At 36.2% G+C, this 17951-nt stretch overlaps 1 protein-coding gene across 4 annotated transcripts in view; it reads right to left on the bottom strand.

Annotated features, from left to right (window-relative positions):
• Positions 1-17951, bottom strand: part of raskol (Ras GTPase-activating protein raskol) — a 42145-nt gene that overhangs the window by 21350 nt on the left and 2844 nt on the right. For 2 of the 4 annotated variants that reach the window (XM_068283551.1, XM_068283553.1), the window contains exons 2-4: positions 10067-10179; positions 9837-9863; positions 9533-9734 (exon numbers count right to left, since the gene is read on the bottom strand). In XM_068283551.1, the coding sequence (XP_068139652.1) occupies positions 9533-9734; positions 9837-9863; positions 10067-10179 (342 nt within the window). The remainder of the gene's footprint in view (positions 1-9532; positions 9735-9836; positions 9864-10066; positions 10180-17951) is intronic. The other 2 variants (XM_068283552.1, XM_068283554.1) reach the window with 1 other exon arrangement.

Here is a 17951-nt window from a genome sequence, read left to right on the forward strand (position 1 = left end):
TTGCGTGCGTTTCGCCATGAAATTTTTCCATAATAAGTTTTCAGCTGTGCGTGTGGCGGCTTTGGCTTATACACTCTCCGAGAGACAGAGAGGAGAAAAGAAAACTGGTACTGCTCATAGTCATACATATGTACATACATACATATGTAGACTAACCTAGGAGCAGGCTAGCGATAAACATAAATTTCGCCGTTATCTCGGGCGCTTTACTTTCTCTCTCTCAGACAGACAGACACACAGACACGCAGCTGTTCTCATAATGTGTCGCCACACTATGTGGCAGTGGCAGTGGCAACTAACTAACTGAGAATTAGCCAAGCGTGCATCGGATCAAACGGGGCAACTGTGAGCCAGAGTTCCAGCAATAGGACTCGAACTCATACTCTCACTCTTACACCAACGGCGGAAGTGCAAGCCAATGGCCACAAATGGTCAGAGAATCAACACACACAGCAGAAGAAAAAAAAACTGCAACGGATGCCAGTTGGGAGCCATATAAAGGAACTCTCTTCACTGCCTGATTAATGCAGTGAAAAATAAAAAAACAAAAAACCCAAAACAACAAAAGGCGTTGGCGTCGTCCCATTGTTTGATTGTTGTTGTTGTTGTTGTTTCGGGTTTCTGTTGCGGATGTCCCCCGCATAATGAATAATTTGGCAAAAAAAAAAGCAAAAAACGACAACAAATAATTGCATATTTGCACGTTGTCAGTGCTCCGATGATGATCTTGATGAGATGATGAGTTGATGTTCATCATGACTATCAAAATATTAAAAAATTTAGTGCGTCAGGTGTTAAAATACATAAGCAGATGCAACTAACTTGTGACCCCGACTTGGCCATACTCTATTTCAAATTCATAAGGCTATTGCCCTCTTTGGGCCCACCTTACCTCATCTTCTTGACAAATCAAAAACTAGGATCAAACTTTTCGAAATTCGTTTCAAGACCCAAAGGGAATTCAAATCTTAACCTTCTAGAGTAAGGATTCAAGTGATATAAATTATATTCAGAATAATTTGAGGTGTTGTCTTTAGGTAACTTTTAAGATAAGGCCAACGAGGAAGGATAAGATCAAGATCAAGACCTTCAAATTGAAATATTCCATATCATATTTTGAGGTTTGCTTATTTAAATTGGGTTCTTAAAGACTAAATGCCTAAACAGAGCTGTTAGTTCATCTCTATCTCTTACTATAAGCAAGCAATGCTAAGAGATCATAAATACCCTTTGTTTCACACGCTTTTTGACTACACACACACACACACACACACACATGTCATATCATATCTTATATATAGAAAACAAATATTCTTTTTCGTGTTATCTAATACTCGACTGCTCTCAGGAATAAACATTTCGGGGCAAAAGTGCTGACAATTTGAAACAGATTGCAGGGTATGCAAAGGGAAGGACAACTATTTTGGCTACAATGGTTGATTCGTTTTATACAATTTAAATTAAAGGTTTTTGTTCTCTTAGCACATTTTGAACTAAGCTCATTAGTTTGTGAGTTAGCTGGGTTTTAATACAATAAGTTTTATAATGGGCATTATAATAATAATAATAACTATTCGGAATCATCGGGACGTGGGAAAATTGTGTTGTATATACTATATATGTAGGTATATATATGTATATATGGTTGACGTATTGTATAACCATCACCCTGTCTAGAACAACAATAAACCGTCAACGGAGCGCAACATTGGGATGGCAAAAAGAGATAATAGAGGGACGGGGATGGGGGAACGGTCGAGGGAGAGGAAGAGGAAAGAAAAGATCGCCGCAATGTGACGAAGTTATGCAAGCAGCGAATGGTCACAGGGCTGAGACTGGGCCGGGTTTAAGGCCCGTAACACCCTTTCCCCTTAACCCATCCCACCTTAGACTTATTCAAGGCCCGGTAGTCGGTCCCGGGTCATTGCCTTGGCAAGATCAAACTGAGATTTTTCTATTACGGGTCGCGTCCATAAGTTTTCTCTCTCTCTCCCTCTCTGTATCTACACAATTTTGTTTCATTCTTTTCCTATTTTCATGTGGCCTTTTTTTTTGCGAATTGTAATTGATGTTGGTGATGAGATCAAAATGGACCACGATGATGATGATGATCATAATCATGATGAGGATGATGATTGTGGTGCGATAATTGCGCGACATACATAAAAGAGAAGCCACGCACAGGCGCAGAGACACACAGTGATAGAATGAGAGATAAAGTGGAGAATCAGAGAGAGCGAGAGAGAGAGAGGTAGAGAAATGACAAAAGTGGGCAGACGGGCGGCGGCAGAAGACCAGTGAAAATAATCATAAGAAAATTATCTATATATCTACTATATACATACATACATATTGCGGTACACTGAGAAAAATAATGGACTAGCAATGTAATTTTTAGTCTTTGAGTCTTCAAGAGATGATTTTTAGCTTGATATTGACTATACGGTTTTTGATAACTTTATCTAGAGACCTAAACAATTGATCCTATAAAGAGAGTAAGGAATTAAGAGCCATTCGAATTTGAGTTTCTGGATTCTGAAAACATTCGACTGGCGAAGAAGAAGAGCCTGAACTTTTCATTCGCTTGTAATTCTTAACTGGTTTAAGCTAAGAGTGATGAGCAAAGTATCATAATGGGAGAACTTCACGAGAGTCTGCTGATCTTATATTTGAACTGAAGTCTGAGTCTGTATTTTGCACTTGAAAACTCTTTAATTTTTCGTCCAGTGTAAAAAAAAGTACAATAATAACACTTTATATCCCATGCACATGGAGCGAAGTACAGCTAGCGGGTTTCGGGTCGGTGGGGTGCAGAGGGAGATCTGGCCAAGACGTGGTTCAGACGTAAACGTGTCTTTTTTTTCTTTTTTGTTTCTTTCTCCCTTTCTGTCTTTTTGCTATGTCTGTGTGTGTGTGTGTGTTTGTGTGTGTGTATGTGATTCATTCAGAACAATGATGATTGCAAATAAAAGCATGAGGAATGAGTGAGGGCGGGTCGGGCTAGTTGAGAAAAGGGACAGAGAGACAGTGAGAAAGACGTCGAGATTTGTGGTCGTTGATCGTTTCTTGGCCACAGTCAAATTAAATTAACAACCCAAAACAACAACAACAACAACAACAAAAAGTGAAATTGTTGTTTTGGGTAGTTGTGTCCGGTTGTCATTGAAGTTGGCACGTTTTAGCATTTTTATTTCTCAACCCCACGACGGATATTTGCGGTCAAAAGTAAGGATGAAACAGAGATAAGAGAGGGGATATGGTAGTTGAACCTAAACTCAATAACCTCTGCTACACACAAACACACACACACACACACTTACACACGCATCACTTCAGTCGTAGTTATCTGACAAAAAACAACGATCGATAGAAGAGATTATAGTGCAGATTTCGAGAAAAAAAAACTGTCCAACAGTTAGCCATTTCGTTTCATGGTGGAAACTACTAATTTCCCGTTAGAAGTCATCAGACGCGATCGCATCAGACAACCAGCTAGCACTGGATGATCGTTCCCCGAATGAATGAGTAGACTACTACCACTCATCATAATCATCATTGGGCCACTTTCCTACTTACTTAAACCCATTTTCAACTTTGTTTTGTTTTGCTTTTTTTGCTCCCGCCTCTTACCGACAGTTACCAAACGCAATTTTCACACGATGAAATGAAGCGGCGGCAGCAACAGCAACAGCAACAGCCACAGCAGTTGGGCCCCCAGAGTTGGCCCTCTGCTAGTGTTATTCGTGTCAACGCCTGTTGCCCATATTATGTAAATTATTTTGCAGGGGCAAAAACAGTAGAAAATGAGCAGAGCCCAAAGTCAAAGCAAAGCAAAGCAAAGCCAAAAGCAAAGCAATGAACTATTACTAGATACAGCTGCTGCTTGGTTGCAAGTAGCCCCCCAATGGAGCCCTCAAAAACAATGTGGAAAATGTTGAAATACAACTCATAAAGCAATTTAACCGTTTTATGCCTCAATACCCTAACGAAGCACTAAAAAGCACTTGGATTTTGATGAAACGTTTGCTACATGAGGTCAAGTCTCTACATAAATTAGCTTGAAAAGAGGCAGAGAGATAGGTATTCGGTGCTCCAAAGCTTTTAATTTCCACAGGCACATCTCGAGCTGTATATGAACTTGCCTCATGTTGTTGCCCCGTTTTGCCTTCAAAGTATTTCTTATTGCTAAATTTATTGAAATTCGCAGCAGCCACTAAACAGAATAATCGACTAGGAGCGCGAGAGAGAGGGAGAGAGATTGGAATTTTATTTTTGGAAATGATTTCAAACGCATCATCTTCAAGGTGTGATAAACATTCGTGTAAACAAATCAAACGATCTCAACGATCCAAGACAAAATTTTCGCCCAGTTCCCTCCCTTTCCGCCCAAATCGTCTCCGATCTCTGGCCTGGCCCATAACCGCCAACCACCCTCAGCCTCACACCCTCAATCCGAGAAATTGTTTCTGGTTGTTGGCAAATGTAAACAATAAGTTAAAAACGAACGCAAAAAAAAAAAACACATGAATTTTATTTTTTTTTTTTGTTTTGTTTTTGTTTACAGAGCGCCAACACAATATGCTGTAGGAGAAAGTAAGAAGAAGACGAAAAAACAAAAAAAAAAAAAAGGGATGAGAGATAAACTCTGAAGCTCTTGAAAGTCTTCACAAACGAAAAACCTTTCACACGTTAAACCAGGAAGAATGTCTCAAAAAGAAAAGGAAGCAAATTTGGTTTAAAACTTGCTCAATTCACACACACACACACATCCCTGACTCTATCTCTATCTCTTTCTGCCACAAGAGATCTCTTTCCCAGGTGACTGAAATACCAAATCTATCTGAACATCTTTCTATAATCCTAAATTTGGTTAAATCTGTGGGAGATTACGATCTAGATCGATATGGATATGGTTTATGAGTTATAATTTACTTAATCTTAATGCTAACTTCCTCTTTATTCATTGTAGTTGTTGTTGTTGCCTCTCGAAATGACAACGATTAAGAAGCAAGAAATGAGACAAGTTTCTATACGACTTAATTTGGTAGTGGAAACAATTGCCATATACATATATATTAATACATATATTGGGGCGGGACCGGGACATAACAACAACAACAACAACAATGACAATGATGATGATGATGATGATGATGACGACATCGTGGCAAGTGCGAATGAACAACAACATCTGTAGATGGATATGTATCTGTTTGTATGTGGCTGACTGACTGACTGGCTGACTGGAATGACTGACAAATAAATTTATGACATATGAATATGAATATTACGCTGCTAATTGTTGTTGCAGTTGTTGTTGTTGTTGTTATTATTATTACTGGCTGTTGGCACAAATTATTTAACTTAACGCTGGCAAACAACTTTAAAAACTAACGGAAATTTCATATTCAACTGCATTTATCTATTGGTTTTTCTTCATTTTCAATATTTTCATAATCAACTTTATGTATCTAAGAAGATGAAATTGAAATGCCTTCAAATTTGAGTCAACAAATGGACAATCAAACACTGTCTAATTCGATTCCTTTGTAAGGCTATCAATGCATGCCATTTCGCCAAAGCACTTTAGCGCCCCTAGCGGCCATTTCAGAACTTTTTCTATAACCAACTCGCATCGATTCGAGTTTCACATTAAAAAATTGCATTTATCTTGACTTTCAGAGTCATTTTGGATCAGCTTCTATCTTGAGATATAGACAAACAAGTCTCAATTGTTGTCACTTTTGATATGGATCATGGAAATATTGACTTTTAAGCTATGAAAATGTTTTCAAAGTGCATAATAGTTAATAAACTTAACTGAGGGGAAGAACAGCATCAAAATACGAACACACACATACACATACACACACAAAAGCCAAGCCTCATTGCATTGCATTTTTAATTCAACTTTAACTATTTGCGCATATAATTAACAGCAGCAGCAGCAGCAAAAAATGGGTGAAGGGGGGACACAGATCGAGGCACTGCATTGTCAGTTGTTCCTCTTTGTTTTTGTTGTTGTTTTATAAGGGAATATACAATTTGCAATTGAAACAAACTCTCTCTCTCTCTCTCTCTCTCTCACTCTCTGTAGAGTATTTACTAGTTGTTGTTGTTGTATCTAATTTAGTTAGTCGTTAGCAGTCAATTTCACCCGCAACAATGAGATGTGTATCTTTGTTGTTCCATAATAACTCAAAACAAAAACAACAACAACAACAACAACAATCTCATAATGTGACATGTACAACAAAAACGTCTCATTGTTTAAAACTGGCAAAGGCTCTTCTTTTTTATGTATGTATGTATGTTTGTATTGTTGTTGCCATGAACTCTAACAATATTAACAATCAAAACTAAACTGAACGAAAAAAGGAGAGGCAACTCATGGATATACACACATACATACATATGCAAATCATATTGTAACTAAATGAAAGAAAGAGAGATGGAGAAATCGAACTAAATTACTTATAGTTATTTTCATTTTCTTTTTACATTCACAAATGATTATAATTTGCCAGCAGTTGATCTAAGTATGTTTGTATATATTAAGTTACCAAAGACTAAAACAGCTTTCAGCACCCACCATCAGATGTTTTCAAGTGGCTAGATGACTTGACGTTAGTTAATTAATATATGTTAATGAAACAAAGATATTTTCAGTTAGTTAGTCCTCAAGATGAACTTTTAAACTGTTTTCTTAGTTTTCTCTCTCTTTTTTTATGTTTTAATAATCAGCAGTTTTTCTTCTTCTTGTTGTTCTTAATGTTTAAGTTAATAATAATTTTAGCATTTTCACCAAACTGTTGATTGTTGCTGTTGTTGTTATTGTTGTTGTTACACACTCATTTAATGTAAATATATAAATAAAATGTGGGTCATGTGCATCAAATTATTTAATTGGTGTCAATTGGCGGCTGATTTTTTCTTTTTCTTTGCCTTTTCTTTGCTTGTGTTGTTTAGTTTTGTTTTTAGTTTCTGTTTTGAGAATAAAACAACAACAACAACAACAAAAGTAAAACGGAAGCCCGTTTACAGTAAGCCGGGCTTAAAATCTTTGATTTAAATACAAAACTCACAAACAAACATACATATGTATATACCGTTATATATGGTAGGTATGTACATAAATATGTATGTCATGCTTCTTGACTTCCTTCTGACCACATACTACTCCCTTGTGTCTGACCCCACACACACACACACACACACACACACACAAGTTTGTTGACGGCTAATCCGGATACGATTATGGCCGTAAACGGCTTTCCGGTGTCTCTTTTCTTGCCATGCACCACGCCACCAAACAAAACGGTGTCAAGCACTTATTTCCCTAATTTAGTTTACTTTTTTCACCTCTGCTCTCCCCTTACCCTATCAAGAGGAGGCCACAAGATATATAGTGTATATAGAATGTCAGCAAGTCAATTTGCATGGCCAGAAACTATAGTATGAATTGTTTTCCCACCATTAATACAGAATATCTTCCGCATTATTCAAGCTGAAAAATATTTCAAAATCGTAAAATTTGTGAAAGTCAAGAATTTTGCTTTGTTCGAGATATTCTAGGGTATTAAGAAACTCGGTTTCCTAATAAGCCTCGTCTCGATTTGTTTATTGTATTTAGTTTTAGCGCTTTATTCAAATTCTAGTGTGTCCTCGCTTTGGTGGGCGTTGCTTTTGGCTAGTTTTTCTGATTTTTGCTAAATTTATAGTCAGATGATGAGCTGATGTCGGCGTAGGGAGGGGCTGGGGTTCTGTTTGGGGGTTTTTGGTATGTAGTTTTTCGTTTTTGTGCGTTCTCATTGAGGCGCGTTTTTCATTTTCACAACACACACTCACACTCACACACACACACAGATACAGAGACACAGAATTTGTTTTTGTTTGCATCTATTTTTAGAATCATTTTCAAATTCGCAACGCATAGTTTTCCATTTATACGTATACTTGATTTTTTCACAAAAAAAGAAAAGTAACAGAACAAAATACAAGAAAAAAAAAAAACAAATTTGTTTGAGAAAACTCAAAGAAAACTCCCAAAAACACAACAACAACGCCAGAAGAGAGAGAGAGAAGAGGCTTAGCCAGTTTAGCCACTCAGCTGTGAACGAGCGAACGAACATAGGAACGTAGAAATGAACATGGAAAATGGAAATTGTTGCCAGTTTTATTTTCCATAATTTTGTTTTGTTGCTGTTGTTGTTATTTGTTTACCGACAGCGAAACGCACCACAAACAGACGACGAACCGCCTGCGCCGGAAGCTTAAAGTAGACTGAATGAAACACGAAAAGGCACAGACAGCAGCAGCGGCAGCACCATCGTCAGCAGAGTGTCTCTGTCTCTGTCTTCGTTTCCCCAAGTGTCTCTCAGCAGCCCCAAAAAGACAGCAATAAAAAGAAAGAAGCAAAAAAAAAAACAGTGGCGTGAAACGAAACGGAAACGAAGCGCAAACTCAGCGTCAAAAGGTCACTCAGCAGCATTGTGTCAGCTGGTTGCAAGTCTCTCTTGCTCTTGATGGTGTTGTCCCCTCTGAACCTCCCCCACCCTCAAACGTAAACAATCTTGTGCTCTTTATCAACGCTCTCTCTCTCCTCTCTCTCTCACTTTGGTAGGCTTGCTCACTCACCTGGCTGCAGTTTTCATTGATGAAACGTTTGGAAAGTGAAACAAAAGTGGTAGAACAGTTTCTAACTTTAAATTCAAAACCAGAGAAAAAGTCCAAAAACCAATTTTATATACCCTTACACAAGTAAAATTGATCAGGATTGGATTTGGATTGAGATTGATTAGAATAAAGTGTTAAGAAATAGAAAATTTCGTATTTAAATTTGATTAACAAAATAGTTTTTAAGGTAACAAAGAAGTCTGCTTAACCAACACAAACCCACCCACCCACTCAACCACTCATTCACCCATCGACCGACCAGTGCTTGCCTGTTATTGTGCCGAATGTTTTGGCATGCGTGACGAACAACGATACGATACAAATTTTTCCTTTCCTGAACTAAACTGAACTCGAATTGTGGAGTGAATGAGCGGACGATTCACTCCAAGCATGGGTGGATGTAGAAAACACTTTTAGAGGGTTACAAGTAACAAGATCACTTTAATCACTCGCTGGGTGGGCATAAAGATAGAAGAAGCGACCGATATTTTAAGGGGTCTCGTGACCCTCTGGAACCCTTTTTTGGATCGAACCATGATTCTATGTACATATGTATGTACATATGTTGGTTTGTCTTTGTGATATGATCGAAAAGTGTTACAAACCTACAAAATAACAATAACAACAAAATAAAGAAGAAGAGCGGCAACTGCAATTACCCTGATGAGCACTGTCTCTTTCTATCTCTCTCTCTCTGTCTCTCTCCATTTAAGCGCCGCTTGACCGCACGAACTCTGAAGTGAACTCGAATTGCCAACTCGTTGACGGTTGATGTTGAAGTAGGAATCAAAAGAATTGCATAACAAAAGTGAACCAACTAATTTTCAAGAGGTAAACAACTAAATATTAAGCTTACCTAGATCATTGTAGAGTGTTGTATTCAGAACAATATCATTGATGCCGCTCATTCCACTAATGCCACCTCCGACATTGCCACAGCCATCGGAATCTTCATTCTCCTCGGCCAAGGTGGGTGGACCATCCCAGAGAGCTTTGGCCGGACGACGTACACGATCGAGACGAACGCGTGGTATATCCTCATAGCAAACATCGCCCAGCTGATGAGAGAGTTAAACAGATATTTTATTTAGTTCTAGCATAGTTTAATACACTCAAAGTAATATATGTATCTATATATACTAAAGCCTCTGGTTACCCACCTCTTTCTTAGGTGTAGCCGGGAATATCTACACAGGTTAGTAGCAGATTGTTATGGATTGTGTTTTTTTGTTTTGTTTGGTTTTTGTGCAAGTGTTTAAGAAAATAGATGAAGAGATACACAAATATGCAGACAAGATAAGTGATTAAGTTGTTGTTACAGTTACAATTAGCAGTGAATAATTACATCAGTTTATACGCATGTACGTCAATATGAGTTGGCATTACTTACCGATATCTCCTCACTACAGTAGGCTGTAAATGTTTGATCATCCTGCTGAAGGACACAATAGAGTGGTCCCCATGGCAATGTTTTGATTAGACGTGTCAATTCGCCTTCCGTTTCTATATGAATAAAAAGTGGATAAAAACATTTAAATTAGTACAACAAATTTCGCCTTGAAGTTTCACAATGAAAAATGTTCTTTAATCTAAAAATATATTGCCTACTTTTAGGCAGCTTGAACAAAAGCAAAGAACAATTTCATGGCATAAATCTGGGGCGTATGCTTATTAAAGAAAATTATTTTCTGGTATTCATTTTCTCTTCATCAATCTTTGTTAAGACTTTATTACAGTCAGGATGTAAGTATGTGAAATAGGAGAAATTGCCCCACAAAGTATGCAATATCATTACTTTAGTGAATGTTCCTACTTAATCTTGATTAAACTATAAAAATACGTTAGTAAGAGATATTTTAAACAGTTTTTCTTAGATTTTTACTTTGTCTATTGCATACTTTAGTGAGCAAATTTCACCTATTTTACAATGTCAGGACCGTTATGCTTCAAAACTTGGTTAGATAACATTGTTTTAATCCACTTTTTAATAGTACTTAAGATCAGTTTAACGATTTCCGGGATAAGACCTAACGCCCGATCACATGGATATAGCTTGCTTCTGGCTTCTCTTAATAAATACGACAATGTTTTGGTAATCAAAATCTAGATTACAGCCATTTACATACATATGTAGATTCGCATAGCCTAGCTAAAAATATGCATGTATGTATATGTGATTTTTTGTTTTTGTTTTTGGGTCGCTGCTGCTAATGCTGCTGCGTGCACAGATGAAGAAAGGAAATTATAAATGTATCTTGCAACTAAGTAGAAGACTCACTGGCTGACTGAACTGAATGACTGACGGCATCTCAGGCTGCGTCTATGTCTGGGGCTTCTTTGGTTCTCTCTGGTGCAATTTTATTTCTAATGTGAAAATTGTATGCATTCACCAGCAACAACAATAATAATGGCAATGGTTAGCCAAGTTGAACTAACTGCCCATCCATACTAACTCTCTACCCTTCCAACTCCCAACACCCACCCACCTTACCCAGTCATGATGATGTTGTTGACGATTGTTGATTCAATCCAATCTCAGTGTGTTGCGTGCAAGCAATGCCAACGGAAAGGTTCTCAAACATCTCATGCCTGACTTGTTCTTTCTCTTTCTAACTCAATATCTTTCTTAATTTTATGGCATGAGATAACACAATACTTACAACAAAAGCCACAAAATTACACCACTACCAATAACAACAAATATTTTAGATGATGTTGTACTTCATCCATTTATAAACTGACTTAAAATTTCAGTAATCTAGCATTTAAAAAGAATCTATCAAATTTTAGGATTTTTAATTGAAATTGAGATCATTTTGAAGTGATCTATAAATTGCTTCGGTTGAGCTTTCGATTGTTACTCCCAAAAGTATGCAATAAATCTTTTAAAAATTCGAATTTAAACACATATTAAGCATATTCAAGATATTCGGTGGGTTTAAAAAAGATTTTTAAAGCAAACATCTAAAAAGTTACAAATTTGTTGCATATAATGAATACAAATGAACAAATTTTTGCCCTTGTGATTTACTAAATAATTCATTTCATTTCATCAGTTGTATCTGCTTTAAGTAATTTTTAGATTTAATGTTAAGTATCCTATTGAAATATTTTGTTAAATTTTCCGAGTTCTAACTATGGATAACTTATATTTTCAACTTTCTTCGACTGATGATCAAAAGGACTCCATAACAATTATTGCATAACGTCAAATATACATTGAAACGCTGAAGATCAGACCATCAGATATGTATGTATGTATGTATGTACATATATGTGTATGCATTCTGTTTGACCTAATAAAATGGTACTAACAATTAATTGATAATACTATCCACTGATTTGGAGAGTTTCTTTGAATCTCAATTGATGGATATTTTCCCCAGATAATGGTAAACAACTAATGCACAACAACAACAGAAAACCAACTGTAACGATGATTATGGATTTCTATGTAAGGCACTCAATTTGTTTGTAGGTTACATACATTTACATACACATACATACATATGTACATATATGTAAATACATAAGTAGGTACACAAATTTTTCGAGTCGACGGCGCTGTCCGTTGACTGCTCATTTAACATTTAACATAAATATTGTAAGTAATTGTAAGAGGCAACTAACTAACAACAACAACAACTGCAGCAGCGGGAACAACAACCATGACGACGACGACGTCATCATCATCATCGCCATAGCCATAGCCGAATAGCATATGGTTGCTTAGCAAGTTTGCAATTAATTTGTATACTCTACCCTACAACTGATGGATAATCTACAGATACATATAGACCTAAAACTATCAACATCTGTTTCCCCCCATGTTTTGCCTTGACTTGCAGAGTATTGCATAGTCGTTGACTTGTTAATATGATGTGCAGATCTTTTTGTGAAACGTTTGCTCATTTTCTTCTTTTTCCACTTTTTCTCTCTTTCTTTCGTTCATTTTCAGTTTTATTTTTATTATTTTTTTTTTTTTTTGCATAAGAATTTCTCGCTTTGAAGTTCTCGGGTTCAATGCACTTGGTCAGCGGTTTTTCTTTTCTTTTTTTTTTTTTGCTTAGGTAAAGAGTTTGGAAGAATCTAAGTAGACATACGTGTGCGTGTGTGTGTATGTATGTGTGTGTGTGTGTGTATAATCCAAACTAACAGGTACAACACAGTAGCTAGCTTATCGCACATAAATATGATCTCAAGTTCCAGAAGTTCTCGTTATTCCCATCATTTAGAATTTATCATGAAAAAGTGAATATACATATACATATTTCTGTACATATTTACGACAAAACAATGTCAATAATTTTTCATAATTATCTCATTGAGAACAAGAACAAAAAATAATAAAAATGATAAGATATCTTTTCATCACACACAAAAACCAATGCCAGCCACATAACCATGAAAGAGAACAGATAGAGACAGAGAGCAGAGAGAGATAAAGGAAGAGCAGAATGAGAATGAATTAAAAAATAATGATTTTTGTTTTTTTACATTACAATAATTCTTAATAATTCGTTTTGGTAGTTTGATCTTTCATGAGGTCGGTCGCCTTATCATTTATTCAAACACTTGACATTCCATTTCATCTGACTTCACATTATACGAATGACATAAGAGAAAGACCATCGAGTATAATAATGATTTCATTTCATTCGACATGCATTCAACAGTTCATTAACAAAATAAAATAACCCTAAAAGATAATCATCGCATCAGGAAGAAAAGAAACTTCAATACATTCGAGTGATTAGTTTTGATTAAGTTTTCTAATTATTTCTTCTGTTTTGATGAATTGAAAATATTTCTAAATTTTCAATGAAAGTTTTTTGAACTCAACTGATTAGAAATATATACGTATATATACATCTGTCTGTGTATATTTCGACTGAATTTTCTATTGGATTTTAGGCAAAGTCTTTTCAGTTAGAGATCGACAAATTCTTAAGGCTAGACTTTAAAGATTCTTTTAATTAGAATTGGAGTAAGCATTTTAATTGAATGATTAGCTGGCTTGGTCCATGTCTAAGCCATAGGCAACATCTGCATTTGGCTCCTTTATCATTTAATTAACGTATACGTAATAACGTATACGCACTGTGTGTCTTTCAGGACAATGTTCAAAGGATTGGAAGTTGAAACCTATTTCAAATATTAAAACAAACAAAATGGCATTTTGCTTTTTATTTCGTGTCCGAGAAAGGGTCAAAAGTCTCTTGGCTGAATCATTTCACACACTTTCATCCTTTTTGGGAAGCTTTTTCTGATTTTCCCGCCAAACATAACTGATCTACTCTCAGATCTTGCCAGAACCTTAAGAATCCTTGATCCCAGTTTACCAGCCTTAATGAGGAGTTCAGATGGGCTTTCTCTCTTTCTTTTAAACATCTTTTTATGGTTTTTGTTTTTTTCATTTTCATGCAATTTCCGTTAATTGCTAACGGTTTTTTTTCTTTTTTTTTTTTGTCTCTATGTGTGTGGACTTGAAAATTAAATTATAAAAATGTTAAAGAGAAGCCCAAAAAAAAAAAAAAAAAAACACAAAGATAAGGAAAACAAAGAATGAGAGACGACATTGCCAATTAAAAGTAATTTAAAATAATTTATGCTATGCGTCATATAAATGTGTGTGAGAGTGTGTTTATGTGTGGGTGCTGGTGTTGGTGTTGATGTTGCTGTGGGTGAAGTGTGTGGTTTCATAGAATATCAGAATGAATGTGAGTTTTGGGGTGGGAAAGATCAATGTCTGGTTCTGTTGGCTAAGCTGTTTCTTGCACTCCTCCTCCAACCATGGACTGCCTCCCCCGCCGCGTCCCCTCTATCTCTCTTCCTCTTCCATCCTCTTCTTGTGTCGTCGACAAACCACAAAAACAAAACAAAAAAAGAAATGTGTGTTTTGTTTCGTGTCGCGTCAGGCGCCGGCTCCAGTTCAAGTTCCAGCCCCTATAGACCAGTCAGTGCCACTATTTCCCCTCTTACTCCACTCTCCACATCTCTCCGTTCCTCTCCAGCATTCACTCTGGCCTAGTCAGCCTCATTTTACACTCAGCCACACACACACACTCAAACTTACACTACCAATTGGTGGGTGAGGGTTTTTTTTTGTGCTTCCGCATGGCAGACAGCTGTCTCTCCTCCCTCTGTCCTCTGCCCCTACCCCACTCCTTTCATAATCTTTAGAGACTTCTCTGTTGTGGGCGTACAATGACAACAATAGCAACGACATGTTGCATTTGCCTCCACTCTCTCTCTCTCTCTCTCTCTCATCAGCAGTGATCGAATGAGGGCAGGAGAAGGGCAAAGGTACGAGGGTTAACTAAAAAGTTATCAACGCTATCCATGGAGTTTAGCGGGAATTTTCTCAATTGATACTCTCAATGATACTAGCATTAGTTTAATACTATTCCAAGTCGAATCTCAATACGAATTTGCTTTTGATTTAGTTTAGATTGCGGAAACTTATGAATAAAATTAGAATTCCCAGGAAAATTCACATTTGTCGGACTTTCTTTGAAAACTTTTAGGTCAGCCCTCATTAATTTATATACGTATGTAATTATGCATATTCATATATATGTATATGTGTCTATATATATATATATTGTTGATCCAAATGCATAAAACAAACACGCCAACACACACAGAAAAGTTACGTAAACATTAAAGGCAAAACGCATTTAATTAGGTTTATGGGAAAAATGCGAAATGTTCAAATTGAATAGAATCCAAAAAAACAACAGACACACACACACACACACAAGAGTTTCTTCTGGCAAATGGAGAGTTAGCTAAGATTAAGATCATTTGAATTTTAGATTATAGTTCAACCGATTCAATTACGTTAAATGAAAAGCCTCACTCAAATCAGAGCTACTTCAAGATCTAAGAAGATATTTTTACTGCAAACATCTTGACAAAGTTAATGTACTCTTTGCTGAGTTGAATGATGCCAAACAATGCAAAAGAGAGACAGAGATAGCGAGAGGGTGAGAAGGGGCCCAGACAATGCAGAATTTATAGCATAACATGGATTTTCTCATCATGTAATGGCTAAAACCCAACACAACACACAACGCGAACCCAACCCAATGGCCACATTTGATTTGTCAATTCATTTATAGACAAATACTATATATATACATATATGTGTATTTTTTTCTTTCTTTTGGTTCCTATTGTTGTTTCAGACACTTGGAGACAAAAGACAGGCGTCTGAGGGAATAACCAAAAAGGGGGCTCTGATAAGATCTTAAATGAATTAAACTTCTTTTAATGAATGTTTATAGATCCGTATACTATATATAGAATAAAAGTATTTGATAAAATACTCAAACTTATTCATAAATTTAATCAAAGCTTATCTGCATCCTATATACGAATGAGTACAACTCATTCAAACAATAGAGAATCGAATGAGTATAAACTACAGTCCTGGAAGGAGACGAATGAGTGTACTTACAGAAACAAAAGTTTCTTGTTTAATCAATAGAGAAACGAATAATTCGAATAAGTATACTCTTTCAAACAAACATTCATTAAGAATAACTCCCTTTTGTTCTAATAACGAATGAATATACTCATGCAAACAGAACCTTCTAAAGAAAAATCTAAAAACAATGATCGAAATATACTCAAAAGTATTTAAATATACACATAGTCAAAGCCTTTTCAAGTTTTTCAATTATTCAGTCTTTCCTTTGTGGCTTAAAACTGATCTGATCTATTGATATTCAGAGTACTCCAAGTAATCGAATAGTTACACAGATTCTTGGATACGCTTTCGTTTGTCAGAAGTTTCTAAATGTTCAACTTACTAATTTTTGTTATGCTCATATGAGTATCTATTGACAAACACTCTGAATAAACGCCATTTCTGAATGTTTTCATACAACCAAACAGAATGAATAACTCTTTTTTGTTACCTTTCTCTTCTTAGGCAACAAAAACAGAAAATCTTGTTTAATCAATTCTTTATTGTGTAAAAGTTGTTGCTACTAGTATTATGTAATACTTATTTGCTATTTGTATTGATATGCACGCATTTAGCCCAAATTGGCGGCTTTTGTTGGGATTTTTTTCAAATTTTTTTCGGTTTGAGATGAATTTATTTTCTCATTCCACCACTTGACAAATATAATTAACAAGTGTGTTTTGTGTACCCTCTCATAAATGGGGTATACTCATTCGATAATAGTTTTTTCTTTAGCAAATTAATAAACTTTTGATTGTACTTTAACTTTCTAAACCAATTTTAAGTTATCTATCTAAACTTTATGTTCAAGGGATTATCATTAATCACAGTTTTATATATATACTGTCCATTTATAGGGTATCTCTAAGGTGTTGCTTCAAAGAGAATTTTCGTTTTTCTTTTACTCTTTATGTGTATTATTTGCTGATGACAATTATTCAATCACTAAGCCAAGACCTGGACCCGGTCTTCCACAATGTTGTTTGTTTGTTGTTTCTTGTCGTTTTGTTGTTGTTGCGATTTCAGGTGTAGTCAAACGGGTTTGGGTCTTTGGTTTTCACCCTCTACCCTCGGGTACAAAGTTTATATTAAGCATCTAACATTTATAGATTCATAAGTTTCATAGAGAAGTTTATCTCTTAGATCTAATCCAGAAAGTTGAGAGTTCTTTTCAATTGCCAGTATGTCATAACTAAATATGGTAGAGTATAGTTCAGTCGTCATGGGAATCTAGAGAGTAAAGGAATCACTTTTTCTATTCCGCTCAACTCTTAAATTTATGACTTACACTAAGTTTCCTTTTTGTTGTTTTTATTTGTGTTAATCTACTGGAGATTCGATTTGCTAAAACCCGGCTTCAGCTTGGGCACGGAACAAGTCCCAAAAAAAAAATAAGATAAAAAATAAACCCAAACCAATAACATCAACACACACACACACACACAACATGGTGGGGAAAAAGTGAATTTTTTTCATAGAAAGTTGTTGGGCAACATTTGTGACGACAACGACGAACCGGCAGCCAGTCAATACTTGAAAATAGAAAATTGTGAATCACCCCCTCGATCCGCCAACCTCCCCCACTCTCCTTTGCACGTATCTAGGCTCCTTCTCAGCTAGAGAGAGCGAGTGAGAGAGAAGGAAATTCCCCTTCACTTTCTAAGTAGATCCCAAATGAAGAAATTTTCCTTTTGTTTTGCCAAAAACAACATAATCAAATGTGAACGAACTTTAACTGCATCTGAGGCGGCCCAAAAAAAAAAAAAAAACCAAACGACGATCGAGGGACCGATCGACCGTT

This window comes from Drosophila tropicalis, unplaced genomic scaffold (genome assembly GCF_018151085.1).
Source record: "Drosophila tropicalis isolate 14030-0801.00 unplaced genomic scaffold, ASM1815108v1 contig_158, whole genome shotgun sequence".
Classification (NCBI taxonomy): domain Eukaryota; kingdom Metazoa; phylum Arthropoda; class Insecta; order Diptera; family Drosophilidae; genus Drosophila; species Drosophila tropicalis.